Source organism: Periplaneta americana, chromosome 3 (assembly GCF_040183065.1).
Source record: "Periplaneta americana isolate PAMFEO1 chromosome 3, P.americana_PAMFEO1_priV1, whole genome shotgun sequence".
In the NCBI taxonomy this organism is placed as follows: Eukaryota; Metazoa; Arthropoda; class Insecta; order Blattodea; family Blattidae; genus Periplaneta; species Periplaneta americana.
Genome location: NC_091119.1, coordinates 196836046 through 196852857, shown reverse-complemented (window position 1 = coordinate 196852857; position 16812 = coordinate 196836046). Strand labels below are relative to the sequence as shown.

General features: G+C 35.9%; 1 protein-coding gene across 1 annotated transcript in view; it reads right to left on the bottom strand.

Moving 5' to 3' along the window:
• Nucleotides 1-2546: 2546 nt before the first annotated feature.
• The window catches only part of Oatp30B (Organic anion transporting polypeptide 30B), a 492924-nt gene continuing 478658 nt past the window's right edge, over nt 2547-16812 (bottom strand). Inside the window, exon 17 of the mRNA XM_069822443.1 lies at nt 2547-15349. Coding sequence (XP_069678544.1) covers nt 15084-15349 — 266 coding nt within the window. The 3' untranslated portion in view covers nt 2547-15083. The remainder of the gene's footprint in view (nt 15350-16812) is intronic.

Below are 16812 nucleotides of genomic sequence, written 5' to 3'. Positions count from 1 at the left end.
CAAACACTCTCGTTGGAATGTAAGTACTAACAAAAAGCAAAGGATATGATACAACAAATTATACCACAACCGCTTCAATATGAATTACTTTTACGATAACCATGTACCAAATATTCTAGCCAATATCTTACATAGGCCAAAACAAAGTTACTTAAGAACATTATAGTTTTTTTGGGCTTTAGTTTGGAAATTATTAAAACAAAAAATTAAATTTGTAGGAGCTATTTCGAGAAAATCACCATTCTGTTCACAACTACACTCACTCACTCGTCCACTCTCATACAAACTGAAACAGTAAATGGTTAATACAGTATTTACAATATAAATTCATGACATAGGTACCATACATTCATTCGGATCAGAACAAAATCACAATGATTCTTTTCTGACTATGTTGATGCGTAAGGAAGTTTAGGCTAGGCTGATGATTTCTATTGCTGAAAACATACAGCTGCTATTAAACAAAAAGATTAAAGCTGGAGCTGCCTTTTAAGAATCAACTGAACAGGTAAGGTCTAAAGCAATGTTATGAACTAGTAATAATTGCACAAGAAATTAACAAATTCTGAAACGACATTGAATATTATCCTAAGAATCTTTACTAGCTGCACATTCAATACGTTTAAGGGCCCTTTCATACTAGGGAATCACACTAATTGATCTTGGATGGTTATTTTAAAAGAGAGTTTTCACTTGAGCAGTGGCGGTTCATGCCCAATAAATAAGGTGAAGGCCAAAAGAATTCTAAGTAATTTCATAGATTCAATGGGTAGCGTAACGTCACTGATGACGTCGTGAACATATTTATAAGCTATATTGGATTGTATTTTAAAATATCTTTTTTATTTTCGCAGAACAACGAGAGATCGGCATCTTGTACAGACCGATTATTTAGTCCTGACAGTTCGACGACGCAAAAGAGGGGAAGTAATAAGAGTAGTGGGGAGAGCTCCGGAGTAAAGATAAGGGCGAGCGGTCAGTAAAGGAATGCAGTACAGCTTAACCAGCGAATAGGGATTATAAAGAATGGACACTTCGCGTCGGTACCTTTGATGTAGCTGGACTGATTTCAATGACCTTCAAGCCAGCTAGAGCGTGAGATTCTGCTTTCTCCCTAGAGTTGGCGCTGACATCACACCAGCTAGCAGTCGACACAGCGGAAATATAACACATACAATTAATACATCTAGGTACATTATGTACTCAAATAAAATAAATTGGATCCATAAAATAATAAACCCTTCATTAACTGCAATGTCTAGACTCTATAGAGTTCCTTTATAATGAGAGTTGAGACGTTGACCCCAACAACAATTAAAATATGTAATGATTTGATAGCGCTGAAAATGGAAAAACAAAACTCTTACGAGAAGTAAAACCATATACCTATATTATATTATTATACAAATATTAAACGAATTCGATACTTAATTTTATAATGTGTTATATTATTTTATAATATAATGTATTATATCTGAAATATAAAATATTATTATTACAACTGGTTTGTCACTGAGAAATAAGGAAAAGCTGTTAACTTGAATTTATTTGAAGCAAAGCGTTACCGGTACTGGATTATGCAATAAGGTAGGCAATGTTTGGATCCTGTGCCGTAACTCTATTCTCAATTAATTATCTTAGCATAAGCTCGATTACACTATCTCTAGCGCTTGAAAGTAGAACTAGCCGCTGGCGCACAGAGAAACAAAACACAGGAAAATTCGCTTAGTGTCCATTCTTTATAATCCCTATTCACTGGCTTAACTGTACTAGAAACATACCGCTATACCGCATGCATGACATCCGATCGCTCTGAAGGCAAGCGACTAGCCCAAATACTTCTTGGAGTAACGTAACTAAATGGACTCGCCTGACCCAGGCGCACATTGCTGACGACTGTCAGGACTAAATAATCGTACTGTACTAATACATTTGCTAACACCTATCCCTCCCCACTACCGTAACCCCATTCGAAAAATACAAAACTCTGTAAAAACGAAAATAACGATAATTTTACTTAAAACCAGTGGATACCATGCAACTTCTAATGTACAGGTACTTGCAAGACGAGAAATTAGAATACGCAAACCTATTTTCCAATAATATTACCTTTGACTTCTTAGAACTGTCTTCCTTGCTGTATATTTTTCGAACATTTGAATACTTTGAATAGTCTTTGTAAGGTTAAGATGTTAACATAATAATATCCAGAGATAAAATCGCGGATTTATAAGGTAACTTAATTTCTGGATGACATCACAAAAAGAAATTTTATTCATTCCAGTGCAATGAAGAAACTCATTAAAAATTTAGCTATGTATCACATGATATGACAGATACTGAGTTTGTTTTTTCGGCACAATTTTAAATTAGGACTTTTAGAGTATTTTCCGGAAGAAACTGAAAACAATTACGACAGTCACAAATGGTTACTGCATCCATTTTTAGACAATTGCATTCAACCAACAGAAATTCCAAAGAATATTACGGAATTACTCTTTGAAATATGTATCAACTGCTGGTATTTGAAATTATACTTCCCCCCCCGCAGAGCGTTGACCAGTTTTGAACCAAAAGAATAAGAATAAAAAAATATCCTGAGCTTGCAAAAGAAGCTCTTAAATTTTGTATAGTATTTTGAAACTCGTATTTATGCAAAATATGTTTCTAGTCTATGATTTCCATCAAAACAAAAGCGAGAAATCGCACTGAAATTGAAAATGATATCACTGTGTGCATCGATGGAATATAGATTTCAGATTTGAGAAGCTACTTTTTCAAAAACAGGCACATTTATTGAATTAATTATTTTTTACTTAATAACCTGAAAGAAGTCAGCTACACAGGGATCTGTACCTGAAAGATTTGCAACTGCTGAAACATTTATTTTATAAGTAATTGATTAACTAGCGGACTTACTCGTGTTAATTATGTAAGTCTGTGCGGATTACAGCTGTTTCGGTGCTTCATCACACCATCACAGCCTATTAGATCTCGGCGTCATCTCGAATTTCTCTGCCTGTTATGTGGGTGCGTTTGATTGTTGAAAGGTGTTGAAAAGTGGAGTCAAATAGTGTGTGTGTACTGAAATTGATCTGTGTGTTGAGAATTTGATCGGGGTGTGTTTTAGTGTGTCTGTATATTTCATATTGTTCTAGTGTGTTGAGTTTTTGGTTCTTGGGTTGTATGTGTAGGATTTCCATATCCGCATTTATGTTATTGTATGTATGGTTAGCATTGGTTATGTGATCGGCATATGTAGATGTATTGTGTCCTCTGGTTATTGCTTTAATGTGTTCTTTGTAGCGTGTTTGGAATGATCTGCCTGTCTGCCCAATGTAGAACTTGTCGCAACTATTACATGTGAGTTTGTATACACCTGTGTGGTTGTATTTATTTGTTTGTGTTTTTTGTGTGTTGAGATGTCTTTGTAGTGTGTTTTCTGTTCTGTATGCTATGTTGTATTTTTGCTTTCTGAATGAAGATGGGATCTTATGTGTGCTTTTGTTTTCATATGTTAGTGTGATGTATTTCTTGTGTTCTTGTGTTTGTGTTGTGTTTTGTGTATTCATGTGTTTGTTAAGTTTTTGTTTTGTCTTCCTTATGATGTTGTCTATTATGTTTGGATTGTAACCGTTTTCTTGTGCTATGTATTTGATTGTGATCACTTCTTCATTGTAGTGTTGTTGACTCATGGGTATGTTGAGTAATCTGTGTACCATTGTCCTGAATGCAGCATGTTTGTGTTGTATGGGGTGGTTAGATGTGTTGTGTTTGTGTGTGATGGTGGTGGTTGCACAGACTTACATAATTAACACGAGTAAGTCCGCTAGTTAATCAATTACTTATATTCAAGTGTTAAAAGCAGTGTATGCAAGATTCAAAATGTAGAATTATACTGAACTTTAAAAATAAAACAACAAATGTATCAGGACTCAGGAGGATAAGCAATAATGCCTGTGTGGTTGATCTTCTAGTGTGAAAGGGCCATAAAGAATACTGAAACTGTGAGCTCAAGATTTATGTAAGAAGTCTGTTCAAAATGTATACAGAAGTATTTAAAAAATTTCTGCGTATAATTAATTTATATAATGCTAATTTAACATGTTAGATAGTTTCTCCTGGGGACTAAGTGATTCGTTGGTGGATTTACATCTGTTTTATATGAAAGCAAATAGTCTATTGTCTTATCTCCAGAGACGAATCTTCTGATATCAGTGAAAGAATAAAATGGTTTATCCAGGGCAATGAATTGCAGCGAAAAGGAGAAGATTGTTCCCAATATAATACAAAATGATGATTTTCTAAAAAAAAAAAAATGGCATCTCATAAAATTTTATTGATGTAAGGCAGTCCAAATTGTAGTGCAGACAAAATACTTCAAATACAATTTTAATTTTTAAGTATGTGTAGTGTACTTTTACACTATTTAAGTGTATAGTGTTCACAGTGTCTGCAGTGCATGATTACAGTATGTCGTGGCCTATTGTTACTATTCTTGTAATTGAGTATCATTTACAATTATTCATACTTATTTCTTAGTATATTTTGTCTCTTGTGTCTGTTTTCAGCATAAATGTTCATATATGTTTGCTCATTTGTAAAATGTAGATTGTGTTTTGACTTTAGCTCTGGCTTCTTCATATTCTCATACAGTTATTTGACTCATAATTCTCAAAATACGTTATTTTTCTACAGTAATGTTTTGTATTAACAAGGACAATGAATGCTTGCATAATTAAAGAAAATAGCAATTTATAAAGTTCTGCAATGTAACATGGTGCTCTAAAACCTCATGCCTTGTACTAGTAATAGGCTATGGTATGTGCACTAGTTCGAGTCTTCATTAGGGAAAGAATTCTCATAAAATTTCGACCAGTTTTTGAGATTCATGTTTACCCGAGCATTGTGGCGAATTTGGGGAGCTACATCTAGTAACAGAATCTGATTTCATAAACCAACTATGATGGCTGGGGAGGATTATCATGCTAACCACACGTTTCCGCCATTCTGGGTGGATGATCGTTTACCTCTATTGAGGATTATGGATGTGAAGCTAACAGTCGATTAGTCAGCCATGTTGCCACACCACGTTTTTTATGTTTAAAGAAAATAATAATGATAATCACTACAATCATTTTAATGATTAATGGACATAAGTTCAGTACTGGTATGCACTTTGAAACAATGTAGAAAAACACTGTATCACAATTTCCTGCACTGTTGCAATATTATTGCTCTACAATTGCATCAGTTTAGAATTTTACAATTTTTTTTTTTACTTGGTTATTAAATTTTAACGATGCTGTATCAACTACGAGATTATTTAGCGTTGATGAAATTTGTGATAGCGAGATGAGACCGAAGATTCGCCATAGATTACTTGACATTTGCCTTATGGTTAGGGAAAACCTCGGAAAAACCCAACCAGGTAATCAGCCCATTATTCATTATAACACTATATTTACTCGAATATATGACTTTGTGACGTACATGCTTTGTCTTAGTATTAAAAAAACACCTAGGTAATTTTTTTAGATCTGCTATATTTTATTTTTATTTTTTATTTTATTGGGTTATTTTACGACGCTGTATCAACATCTAGGTCATTTAGCATCTGAATGAAATGAAGGTGATAATGCCGGTGAAATGAGTCCGGGGTCCAGCACCGAAAGTTACCCAGCATTTTCTCGTTTTGGGTTGAGGGAAAACCCCGGAAAAAACCTCAACCAGGTAACTTACCCCGACCGGGATTCGAACCCGGGCCATCTGGTTTCACGGCCAGACGCACTATTACTCCACAAGTGTGGACGATCTGGTATATAGTATCCATAACACTACATAAATTGTACCATTTTGCCTACATAGAATTAAAGTGGCTTGATAAAAGATGTTATAAGACTTTAATTTTGTTTCACCCGAATGTGATTTTAAAAGGTAAAGGTATCCCCATAACATGCCATGAAGGCACTTGGGGGGCATGGAGGTAGAGCCCCATGCTTTCCATGACCTCAGCACTAGAATGAGGTGGTGTGGTCAGCATCAATCTCTGACCGCCTTTTACCCCCGAGAAAGACCCGGTACTCAATTTTATAGGAGGCTGAGTGAACCTCGGGGCTGTTCTGAAAGTTTGGCAACGAGAAAAAATCCTGTCACCACCTGGGATCGAACCCCGGACCTTCCAGTCCATAGCCAGCTGCTCTACCAACTGAGCTACCCAGCTGCAAATGTGAGTTTACTTTAAAAAAATGACAGATAAATGTCTGGAAGAAAGCACCGTACCGGTATAACGGTAACATAAAACTGAAGGGTATGCTGTTGTTGTTGTTGTTTTCTAATGCCAGACGTTTGACAATGAAGTCATTTGACCTCTTGCACTCCAATATTTTTCAAAGATATTATCATGGTCAGCCACTGAAGCACAGATTTTGAGGTATTCCGAATCCATTTCTTGGTTTGAGTTGCACAATGGGCAGTTAGGGGACTGATATATTCCAATTCTATGCAGGTGTTTGGCCAAACAGTGAAGAGTATGCGGTCTGCTGTATGAGAATATTACATCAAACCTGCCACTGAAAGTCACAAAACCATCTTGTGTAAATAATGGAATGAGACTGCTGATACCGGTACTAACACACCAACCATTTAACATCCTTTGTATGTTCCCATTCTGCATATGATTACGAATAGTTGTGGTAACATATTTCAGCATTGGTAATCTGAAGTAACATATTACGGTTTCTCTCACCACATTTTGCTGAAAACATGACACCAGTTCAAAACTCATCAGAAAATATACCCAGCTATAAACATTGTATTCATTCCTTTTTATTTTTTTTTATTTTTGGAGATTGTCAGGATTATGCTATATTAAAGAAATAAGTATTAAATTTCTGTAAAATTGAATCTTACACATCATTCTGAGAGTCATTACAGTATAAAAAAATAAATATTTGAACATCTCACTAATTCCATCACAGCTCAACATACTTCTATGCAATATCACTTTCCCTTGCACGTTTTACTTCACTCTACTGTACCTTTATTAAAATAGGTTATATTTTCACTTACTGAAACAGAATTTGTCTTGGAATAGCTTAAACTAAAATCTATATATAGTATCTGAGTGTGTGGTTGTATTTTCAAGTATACGGTAATCTTCAGGTTTCTGTCTTGCTATGCATCTATATAAATAATTAATTAATCATTTGTTTAGAAAATAAATATTACATTAACAATAATTCTTTGTGTACTGTATAATTAAAAATAATAGTACATTATGCAACGAGCCTATAATGGTAGTAATTAAGACGCGAGTATGTTTGTTTATGAAACGAGCGCAAGCGAGTTTCATAATTTTCACACGAGCGTCTTAATTACCATTATAGGCAAGTTTCATACTACTTTTTATGCTCGACCATATTTCTAACTTGAAATTATTCATAAGTATTCATGTTATGGTATTGTGAGGAGTGGAACTGGCCTGAATTGTGAGATGTGCGCAGACGCGAAAGTATTGATTTTTTCCGAGGCACGAATGTCATTGACCTTGATATAATCTAGAGAATAACATGAACATTAGTCTTGATATAACCTGGAAATTGATTTAGAATTGAAAACGAGATGACAAATTGAATTTATTTGAATATTATTTACAATTAACGCTAATTATTATAGTAACAGAACATAACCTTCTGCGACAGTATTGGATTTCCAGCCTCTGTGACTTTTCGCTAATTGTCTTTCGATTGCATATCCGAGAATAATCGATACTTGCGGTTTTATAATGGTACAGTGGTGATTTCTCATTGGCTGAACAACTGAATTATAATGAATAGGTGTACTTTAATGAGGTGCATTAAAGGGCTACTACCAGGTGTATAATTACTACATTTCGGCATGGTCGAGCATAAAAATATAAGCACTACTGGGATTAAATTTTACTTGAGTATAGTATTGTAACAATTCTGTTGTAACTATATTTCATAATTTTAAATTTGAGTAATTTTACGTCTTTATAGGTTCTCTCAAAGAATCATATTACTCCCTGAAATTTTTTGAGTAAATAATGAAAGACAGTGGTTCTAATATACATAGAAGGGTACGTACACTAATATTGCAAATTGGCTACTGTTACTCGCTACGACAAAGGATTATGCCTTTTCTTTCATAATATTTATATCCGAGAATATGTCTGATGATTGCTATCATTAACACAATGCTTTCGTTACAATGACTGGTAAGTTTCTTCTGATATGTTTTAAAATAAGAACCTACTGCATTAATATTAACTCCACGGAATTCACAATAAGAGAGAAAATTTGATATAAGTTATTACGAGGCGTGTTCTTAAAGTAAGTTCCATTTTCAGTTATAGCTGTCGCATCGCTGCAATCGTTATTTTGCGCATGCGTGTTTTCTTCTTCAGTTCTCAGAGAAGCTGTGCATGCAGTTTCAGAGCTTCAGTCCGTGTGTGTGGTTAGTTGTGATCAGTTGAAATGTTTAAAGTGATCGAGCACCCCGCCGACTGTGAGATGCGGTCTGTTATCCGTTTCTTGAATGCGAGAAACATCAAACCAGCTGACATTCATCATCAACTTTGTGAGGTGTATGGTGATGATGCCATTAGTGATGGAATGATCAGGAGATGGGTTAGGAAGTTCAACGAGGGCCGCGTCTCTGTGCATGACGAGCAGCATACCGGTCGGCCATCTTTGATCAATGACGATTTGGTGTGTGTTGTCGATGAGGACAGGAGGTTCACAATTTCTTCACTTTCCTTGAATTTTCCATAAATGTTGCGGAGTGGTTCGCAGGCGGGTGAATTCTACAATGAGGGGATAGAAAGACTTGTGCCACGACTCGATAAATACCTCAATAACGGTGGAGATTATGGTGAGAAGTAATTGAAGTGTGGGGAATACAATGCTACAAAAATGGTTTGTAAATATTTTCCCGTTTACTTTCTACACCCTTTTGGAACTTACTTTAAGAACACGCCTCGTAATTTATATTTTGTGAATGTGTAGAATAGTTTCAAGTAACAATAGAAGGGAAAAAAAAACACCTACGATGTGCCAAACATAAAAAGCATTTATCTCTTTCTGAAATATAATTTTGTTTGTGTGGAGGAAAGCATAGTGTCCTTTATGTCCTAAACTATTTTATTGTTTTGTAACATAATATGCTGAAATTAATATTCTCGTGATATATGCAACTACGGACAACAGCAAATATCTAAATCGTGCTAAGCTATAGCTACTCATCACATAAATTGGGGAAAATGTATAGGAAAGAATAAAATTGCATCCCCTTCACAATCAGCGCTTGTTTTACAGCTTAGTAACTATACATTTCTAGGGGTGGCGTCAGTAGAGGAACTTCGGTAAGCTAGTGTCCATCCAAAGTTGACTCCTGTCCATCCTTCTGTCCCACATTTCACACAAATACAGGGTGGGGCAAAGGAACCAAGTGTTTTTTAAATGGCTTGTACTCAGTCGTTATGAAAGAGAGAGACGTGCGGCATGTGACAGTCCATTCCGTGGCTCATAGCATTTCACCTGCAGTCGGCATCATGGAGCAGTGGACGCTTGTTTGCGTATGATTGTTTTGTTAGAAATGGCGAGTCGGTGACCTCGATATGGCGTGAGTTTTGCCACAGATTCAATATTAATCGCAATGATTCTGTTCCCGTGCGTGACACAATCTTATGTTGGGTTAAAGAAATCTTAAAAAAAAAATAGGCGCAATACTGAAGAATAAATCGCCCGGCCCCCAACACAGAGTGCGTACTTCAGAAAATTTTCAGTCAGACAAGCGATACTGCGCAGCCCAGGCCGCTCTGCTCGAAGACATTCAGCTGCCTTGGAATCAGCAATCGTACGGTAACACGGATTTTGCATGGCGATTTACATTTACACCCATACAAGATGGGGGGTTTCAGCAAGATGGGGCCACGGCGCATATCTCCAGAGCATCAATGGCAGTTCTTCGCCTCCTGTTTTCCAATCGTCTCATTTCGAGATTTGGTGATGTTCCATGGCTCGCTCGGTCCCCTACCTGTCCACGTGATTTTTTTCTATGTGAGTACCTAAAGGCACGTGTTTACGAGGATAAGCCCCGAATATCAGATGAATTAAAGGACACAGAACGTCAACACATCACCCAAATCAACAGAGATCTCCTGGAAAGAATAGAGGTGAATTTTCGTCAGCGCCTTGAACAATGCGTCAACACAGACGGACATCACATGCCAGATGTAATTTTCCGCTCATAATTGAAATGGTATGTTCTCACAAACGCTGTTCTACCAATAAAATGTGTTGAAAACAAAAACCAACTGTTTTATGATTATTTTAAGAACACTTGGTTCCTATGCCCCACCCTGTATTGAAAGTATAGCTCAAGCTAGTTTCAGAACACTTTCAGCCCAACCTATTCATTTGTATCTTATTTGGTTCACAGCTTTACCTTAACAAATACCATACAGTTTTGAATAATTTCGAGGGAAAAATTGTTCCGGAGCTGGGTATCGAACCCGGGACCTTTGGTTTAACGTACCAACGCTCTACCACTGAGCTACCCGGGAACTCTAACCGACACCGATCCAATTTTTCCCTCTATATCCACAGACCTCAAAGTGGGCTGACAACCGTCAAGCAACCAACTTCGAGTGCACACTAACTCCGTGTGACTTAAATTGTGGTTTTCTGTTAACGAACAGTGACGTGTATTATGCAAATCAAGATTTCAGGATTAAACCAAAGGTCCCGGGTTCGATACCCGGCTCCGGAACAATTTTTTCCTCGAAATTATTCAAATCAACTTTACAGGGAGTTATACCTGAAATCTTGATTTGCACCATACAGTTTTTTTCACCACCATGCATGAACTAACAATGTTTATGTTTTGCTTTGGTAAATCATCTCTAAATTTTGGAATCAACTACAGTAGTTTATTTTTGTTTCACGTTTAGACAGTACCCAAGCAGAAAATTAATCATATGCTAATCAGTATTAAGACTTGAAACTTTTTATACTGAACAGTAACTATGTGTATACAGGGCTTTCATTTCAAAACTTCCCAGTCTAAAATATCTGGATTGTTGTTATTGTTGATTAGAGCTGATGAGAATTAAGCTACAAAAACTTATTGAGCATTTCATGTAATAGTTGTGTTTGTGTATTAAATTATTTTAAAATTGTGTATACCCTTCAAGAGAGAACATAAATCATTCTTATTGATTAAATTTAGGAAATTACACAAAATAAGCTGTGTTTTCATCCTACAATCAACTGATAACAGAAATACAGGTTGCCAGGTGACGATAGAAAACAAGAGATGCGGAAACAAATGAATGACGTGTATAAACAATTGAATACTTTTTCGTATTTAAGTATAAAAATATAGGGGTGCCATTTGAAATTTCAAAGTTGGGGGGGGGGGGTTTAAATCTAAAATGCAATTAAGCCTGGTTTCAGACTTCCCCATCAATATCTAAATTGACGTGTTTTTTGTTTAAATTGAATTAAATTAAAATAATTAGTTATTTAGACTGGGAAGTTTTGAAATGAAAGTCCTATATATGGGGCACAAGGAAGGAGGGTTGTCTACTTAGATAAGTTCTTCCTATCCGAAAGTCCCTACCCAAAAAAATATGATGGTGTTGCATTGCAGCTGTCTCATGTGATATAACTACCGGTACTAAATTAAAAAAGTATGTTCCACATCTCCTCATAATATGCCGAAAGAGCATCGTGTAAAAGCAATTTAGAGAAAGTAGCAACAACTATTTGTAGGTTTTTAATAATAACAAAGAAAACAATAAGACTTCCTTGTAATTTCACTTTCATAGTAAGAATGTAAGAAATATGAATAATTTTTAATACTTATATCTGGTCATTATGGTTCAGGAGAAACTGAGGTTTATGTGATAAAATACCGTGTGTTTTTCTGGGTATAGGACACAGGAATTTAACATTGCCATAAGAAACCTATGTATAAAAACAAGGAAGAAATAACTTGATTGTGAGCCATATTTAGAAATTAACAGGCTTTGGCAATTTTTAAAACAGGAGAATATTAGCCTCTGACTTAGCAACTATAAATATTGTTCTTTTGTTTTACTAATTTCTAAACATGGCACATTGTATAAGTTACTTTTTACACATACATCTTGATTACACAACTTTAACACTGTATCACTTCGGAATATGTATGATAAGACTTTCCTGTGTGAAACTCCAATGTACCTCGTTTACATGTTTCGACCTATTTTCGGTCATCTTCGGAACTGGTCGTTGTTGGTCTTGGCGCCTCTTGTTTCCTGTGTGGGTGTGTTCGTAGTGTAGAATTAAAGAGTGTATGTGTTTTGAAATTGAATTATGTGTTGAGAATATCGTTGGGGTGTGTTTTCGTGTGTCTGTATATTTCATATTGTTCTAGTGTGTTTAGTTTCTGGCTTTTTGGTTGGATGTGTAGTATTTCCATGTCTGTGTTGATGTCTCTGTGGGTGTGGTTAGCATTTGTGATGTGTTCTGCATATGTGGAGGTGTTTTGTAATTTTGTTATGGCTGTGATGTGTTCTTTGTAACGTGTTTGAAATGATCTGCCTGTCTGTCCTATGTAGAAGTTGTTGCAGGTGCTACATTTGAGTTTGTATACGCCTGTGTGGTTGTATTTGTTTGTTTGTGTTGTTTGTGTGTGTTATTTTTTACATTGTTTTATACAAAGGTTTCTTATTGCAATGTTAAATCCGTATGTCCTATGCCTAGAAAAACACATGGTATACATATAAGATTTTATATTGGAGGGCGTCGAAACTGCCTTTGTGAAGTAAGCTCAAAAGTTTATAAAACCCAAGTAATTTTATTTTTTAATGAATAGGCCTATCCTAATTCATTATAACGATAGCACCAATATACTGTATTTACATATTAAACAAATACCATATATACACAAATACTCTGCGCGCATTATTTGAAATACGGTTGGTACCATTTCGCCTTCCTTTGTTTTTTTTTCTTTTAATTTTCTCTCCTAAAATTAGGGTGCGCGGATTATTCGATGGCACGGAATATTCGCGTATATACAGTATATTTTGATAAATTTTTTTGCCTTTTAAGGCAGATAAGTTACTTTTGGCTAGCCTATATCTATTTTAGCCTATCTGTGTTCTTTCATAGTTGTTCAGGAAGGCTGGTTGTTAATGAACTTAAATAAAAGTTTAAAGATAACGCACCTAACACTTAAGTCTCACACATTCCAGACAACAGGAAACGAACTCAGTCACCCACCACACCTTAAGACACTACATTTTCACACTGTTTGGAAGTAGTGAGTGGTTCACGTGAGTCGTGACTAGTACCATCTTTACTAAAATCTGTCCAACAAAAGAACACAGTGACCTAAACACATGCACTTGTCTTGAGATCTCTGAACTGGCAGTGATTCTTTTGTTTGTTGCCATGGAAACAGATCAGTTGGTGTTCTATGTTTACATCACTTTATTCTTACCGTGGTTAATGAGAAAGACAGGCTACAGTTCAACGTCACATTCTTAGTCATAACATGGCCAACAGTGAACAAGTTTATACATAAATGCATGTTTTAGGCCCGTAACACACTTGAAGCGTTTTCGCTAGCGAGAAATGTGTTGCGAGAAAGAGGTGAAGAGCCTTCCTCCACACACTTGGCGAGTTCTCGCTATCACAGATCACACCTCGCTATCATCATCTATGCACTGCCTTCATGCAGAAAGCATTTTTCTGATTATAGTAATCACTCTTGGGGAAAATATTATAGGTTATGTATTTACGTATATTGTCGTACTTAAATATATAACCTGTATGTATATTGTCGTACCGGTACTTTACAAATTACGTATGAACACTATGTTAAATCTGAGTATTCAGATGATGAGGAAAATGGAGTTACATGAACATATTTTGTTAACAAAAAGAAAAAGTAGGCCTGAAATTAAAGCCAGAAATATCTGAAAATCACATTGTATCTTACGAAAATAAGAGCGAGTTTTGGACACTGGTTTCGATTTGAATTATGATACGTTTAGGTGTTATTTCAGGTTGAATAGACCAGTTTTTTGCCATTCATGATATGATAGAGGATTCTTTGCTATGTTCTGATTAAAATTATGTAAACTGTTAAGACATATAGATACATTATTTCAAATGTTTAATTAATACTACTGTATTAAATCTCATCAAAATAAAATATAGCCCTATTTATTTTCAGATAATCTGATATTTGTCTCCAGATTTCTTCTTTACGTTTCGTGTTTTTATAGTTTTCATCCCGTGTATCATATAAATAGGCCTACGGGTGACATCGTACAAGTTCGATAAGTTTCTGACTGCAATTATGAGCCATCTTTCCTCATTTTCAAATAAAAACAATACAATTCATCGCCACCTGTGATATCTTTTTCTACATTCAATCGTAATAAAGAGTATAAATGTCAAACATCTTTGATAAATGTGTCAAGAAAATTCGCTGAGCTACTGATTCCAGCGAGAAACTCGCGCGAGGTTTTTGCCTCGAACGAGAATCTCTTCCAGTGTGTGCACGTCCATTTGAATCCATGTTATCAATCTTTGAATTTTCTCGCAACACATTTCTCGCTAGCGAAAACTCTTCAAGTGTGTTACGGGCCTAACATGAGTTTATTATAGCAATTCCTTTGTTTTTTAGAACTCTGAACATGTACTTATATTAGGTGATTGTCACGATGGCCATGACTAGACCAAGATAATCAAGTGACACTGATTCATGCCGTAGCATGAATTTCTTGTTAGCTACGATTCTTACCCTGGACAGAGTATATAATATTCAATTAAGTAATTTTTTCAAGTTAAAACTAATATCAACAAATAAATACAGATAGAAAATCAGATAGAAATAAAATTTATTATATATATCCGAATACGTAAATATAACGAAACATCAATGTTAAAAAAACAACATTAATGTTAAATATAGGTCCTTAAATGCTTCCCACACATTCAGGGAGAGGGTTTAATTTTTAACATAATATTGTAAATTAGTTCATACTAAATATTAAATCATTAAGCATTTACTTTACATACATTTTCTTGCTCCTGCTCTGGCCTGTCGTTTCTTGAGATATCTGAATGCGACTCTATTGACTGCGACGTCTTCATGTGGTCTTCTTGTATCTGCAAGGTGTTCTGGGATGGAGACTGTAGATTGTGCTGGTCTGAGGTGTCAGTTGATTCGGACGGTGTTGTAGGCAGTTCCGAGGCAGGACTCGATGGACCAACTGACATGCATTTGGGATCCGACTGCATAGTTGATGGTCGTTCTTCGAATACTGTGCATTGCAAAAGCACAATTTTATTAACAGACTCCAGCTATATGGCTCTCATGTGATTGATTACATGTTATGTTTCTGAAGATATGATGAAAGAGTAATGGAACGGAGAAAAACTCTCTCCGGCGCCGGGATTTGAACCCGGGTTTTCAGCTCTACGTGCTGACGCTTTATCCACTAAGCCACACCGGATTCCACCCCGGCGTCGGAAGAATCGTCTCAGTTTTAAGTTCCAACTCTTGGGTTCCCTCTAGTGGCCGCCCTCTGCACTACGTCATAGATATCTATGAACCTAGGACCGAAGTCCATACATGTGCTGAGGTGCACTCGTAATGAGTGACTAGTTGGCCGGGATCGACAGAATATGCGCCGTCTTAAATCACGAAGTGATTTACGCATATCATATATATATATATATATATATATATTATAATGTACCGAAGTACATATGATATTTCCATGCAGATATTCTGCGTCATCATACGATGAAAGAGTAATGGAACGGAGAAAAACTCTCTCCGGCGCCAGAATATCTGCATGGAAATATCATATGTACTTCGGTACATTATAATAATATATATTCTGAAGATATGCTGTACCAGTATACAGGGTGGATGGTAACTTCTGCACCTAAATTTAAGAGGTGTTTTTACATGTTAAACAATGACAGTGCGTCAATAAGAGCAGAAGAGCACGTGGACACCTTGTTTCCATTAATGCACGACTAGTTCTATTATTTAATACCGTATTGGCGTAGTGGGGATGTATAATATCAGAATCGAGTATTTTAAACTTCCCGCATCTTGCATAAACTTCTTATGTAAACTTGGCAACATCCGTTCATGTACAAGCCGTGCTCTTTTCAAGAAGGTTACAGAAATTTCACGCATGCGCGGGAGAAAATTGTCTTTCGCTGGCCGCTTATGATTCGTCAAGAGCACAAAGCATTAAGTGAACAATGAATCTATCCTACAGATGTCAGGTGCATCGATGCCTATCGTTTATGTGTTATATCTCGAGGAGAAAATTTAATTAGTCTGTATTTTAGCCTGCAGGCATCAGCATCTCGCTGTCGGAACGTTTACTTTATGTGGATGTGTGTACAGTGCTGCTACGAGAGTGTAGTTTGTGAATTACTATACTTCAGTGTCGGCATATATCACAGTTTGGCTTTCAAACACGTGCTGGCTGAATGTGATGGTGGTATGAATTTAAATATCTGTATGGTGGTGTATATTATTTAAGAATAATATTTACTGGCATGTATTTATAGTAATCAATCTATGTGAATGGGATTACAGTACTGGTATAGGCTATAGTGTATCAGTGTGTTGTGAATCAAAATATATTACTGAACACACGCTTTTGTAAATTGTTTTATGTATTAATTTTTAACAGACGTAAACAATGAACGCTGTTCAAGTAATTTTGAAGAGTAAAGAACTGGGTAAACTGGCTTTCCA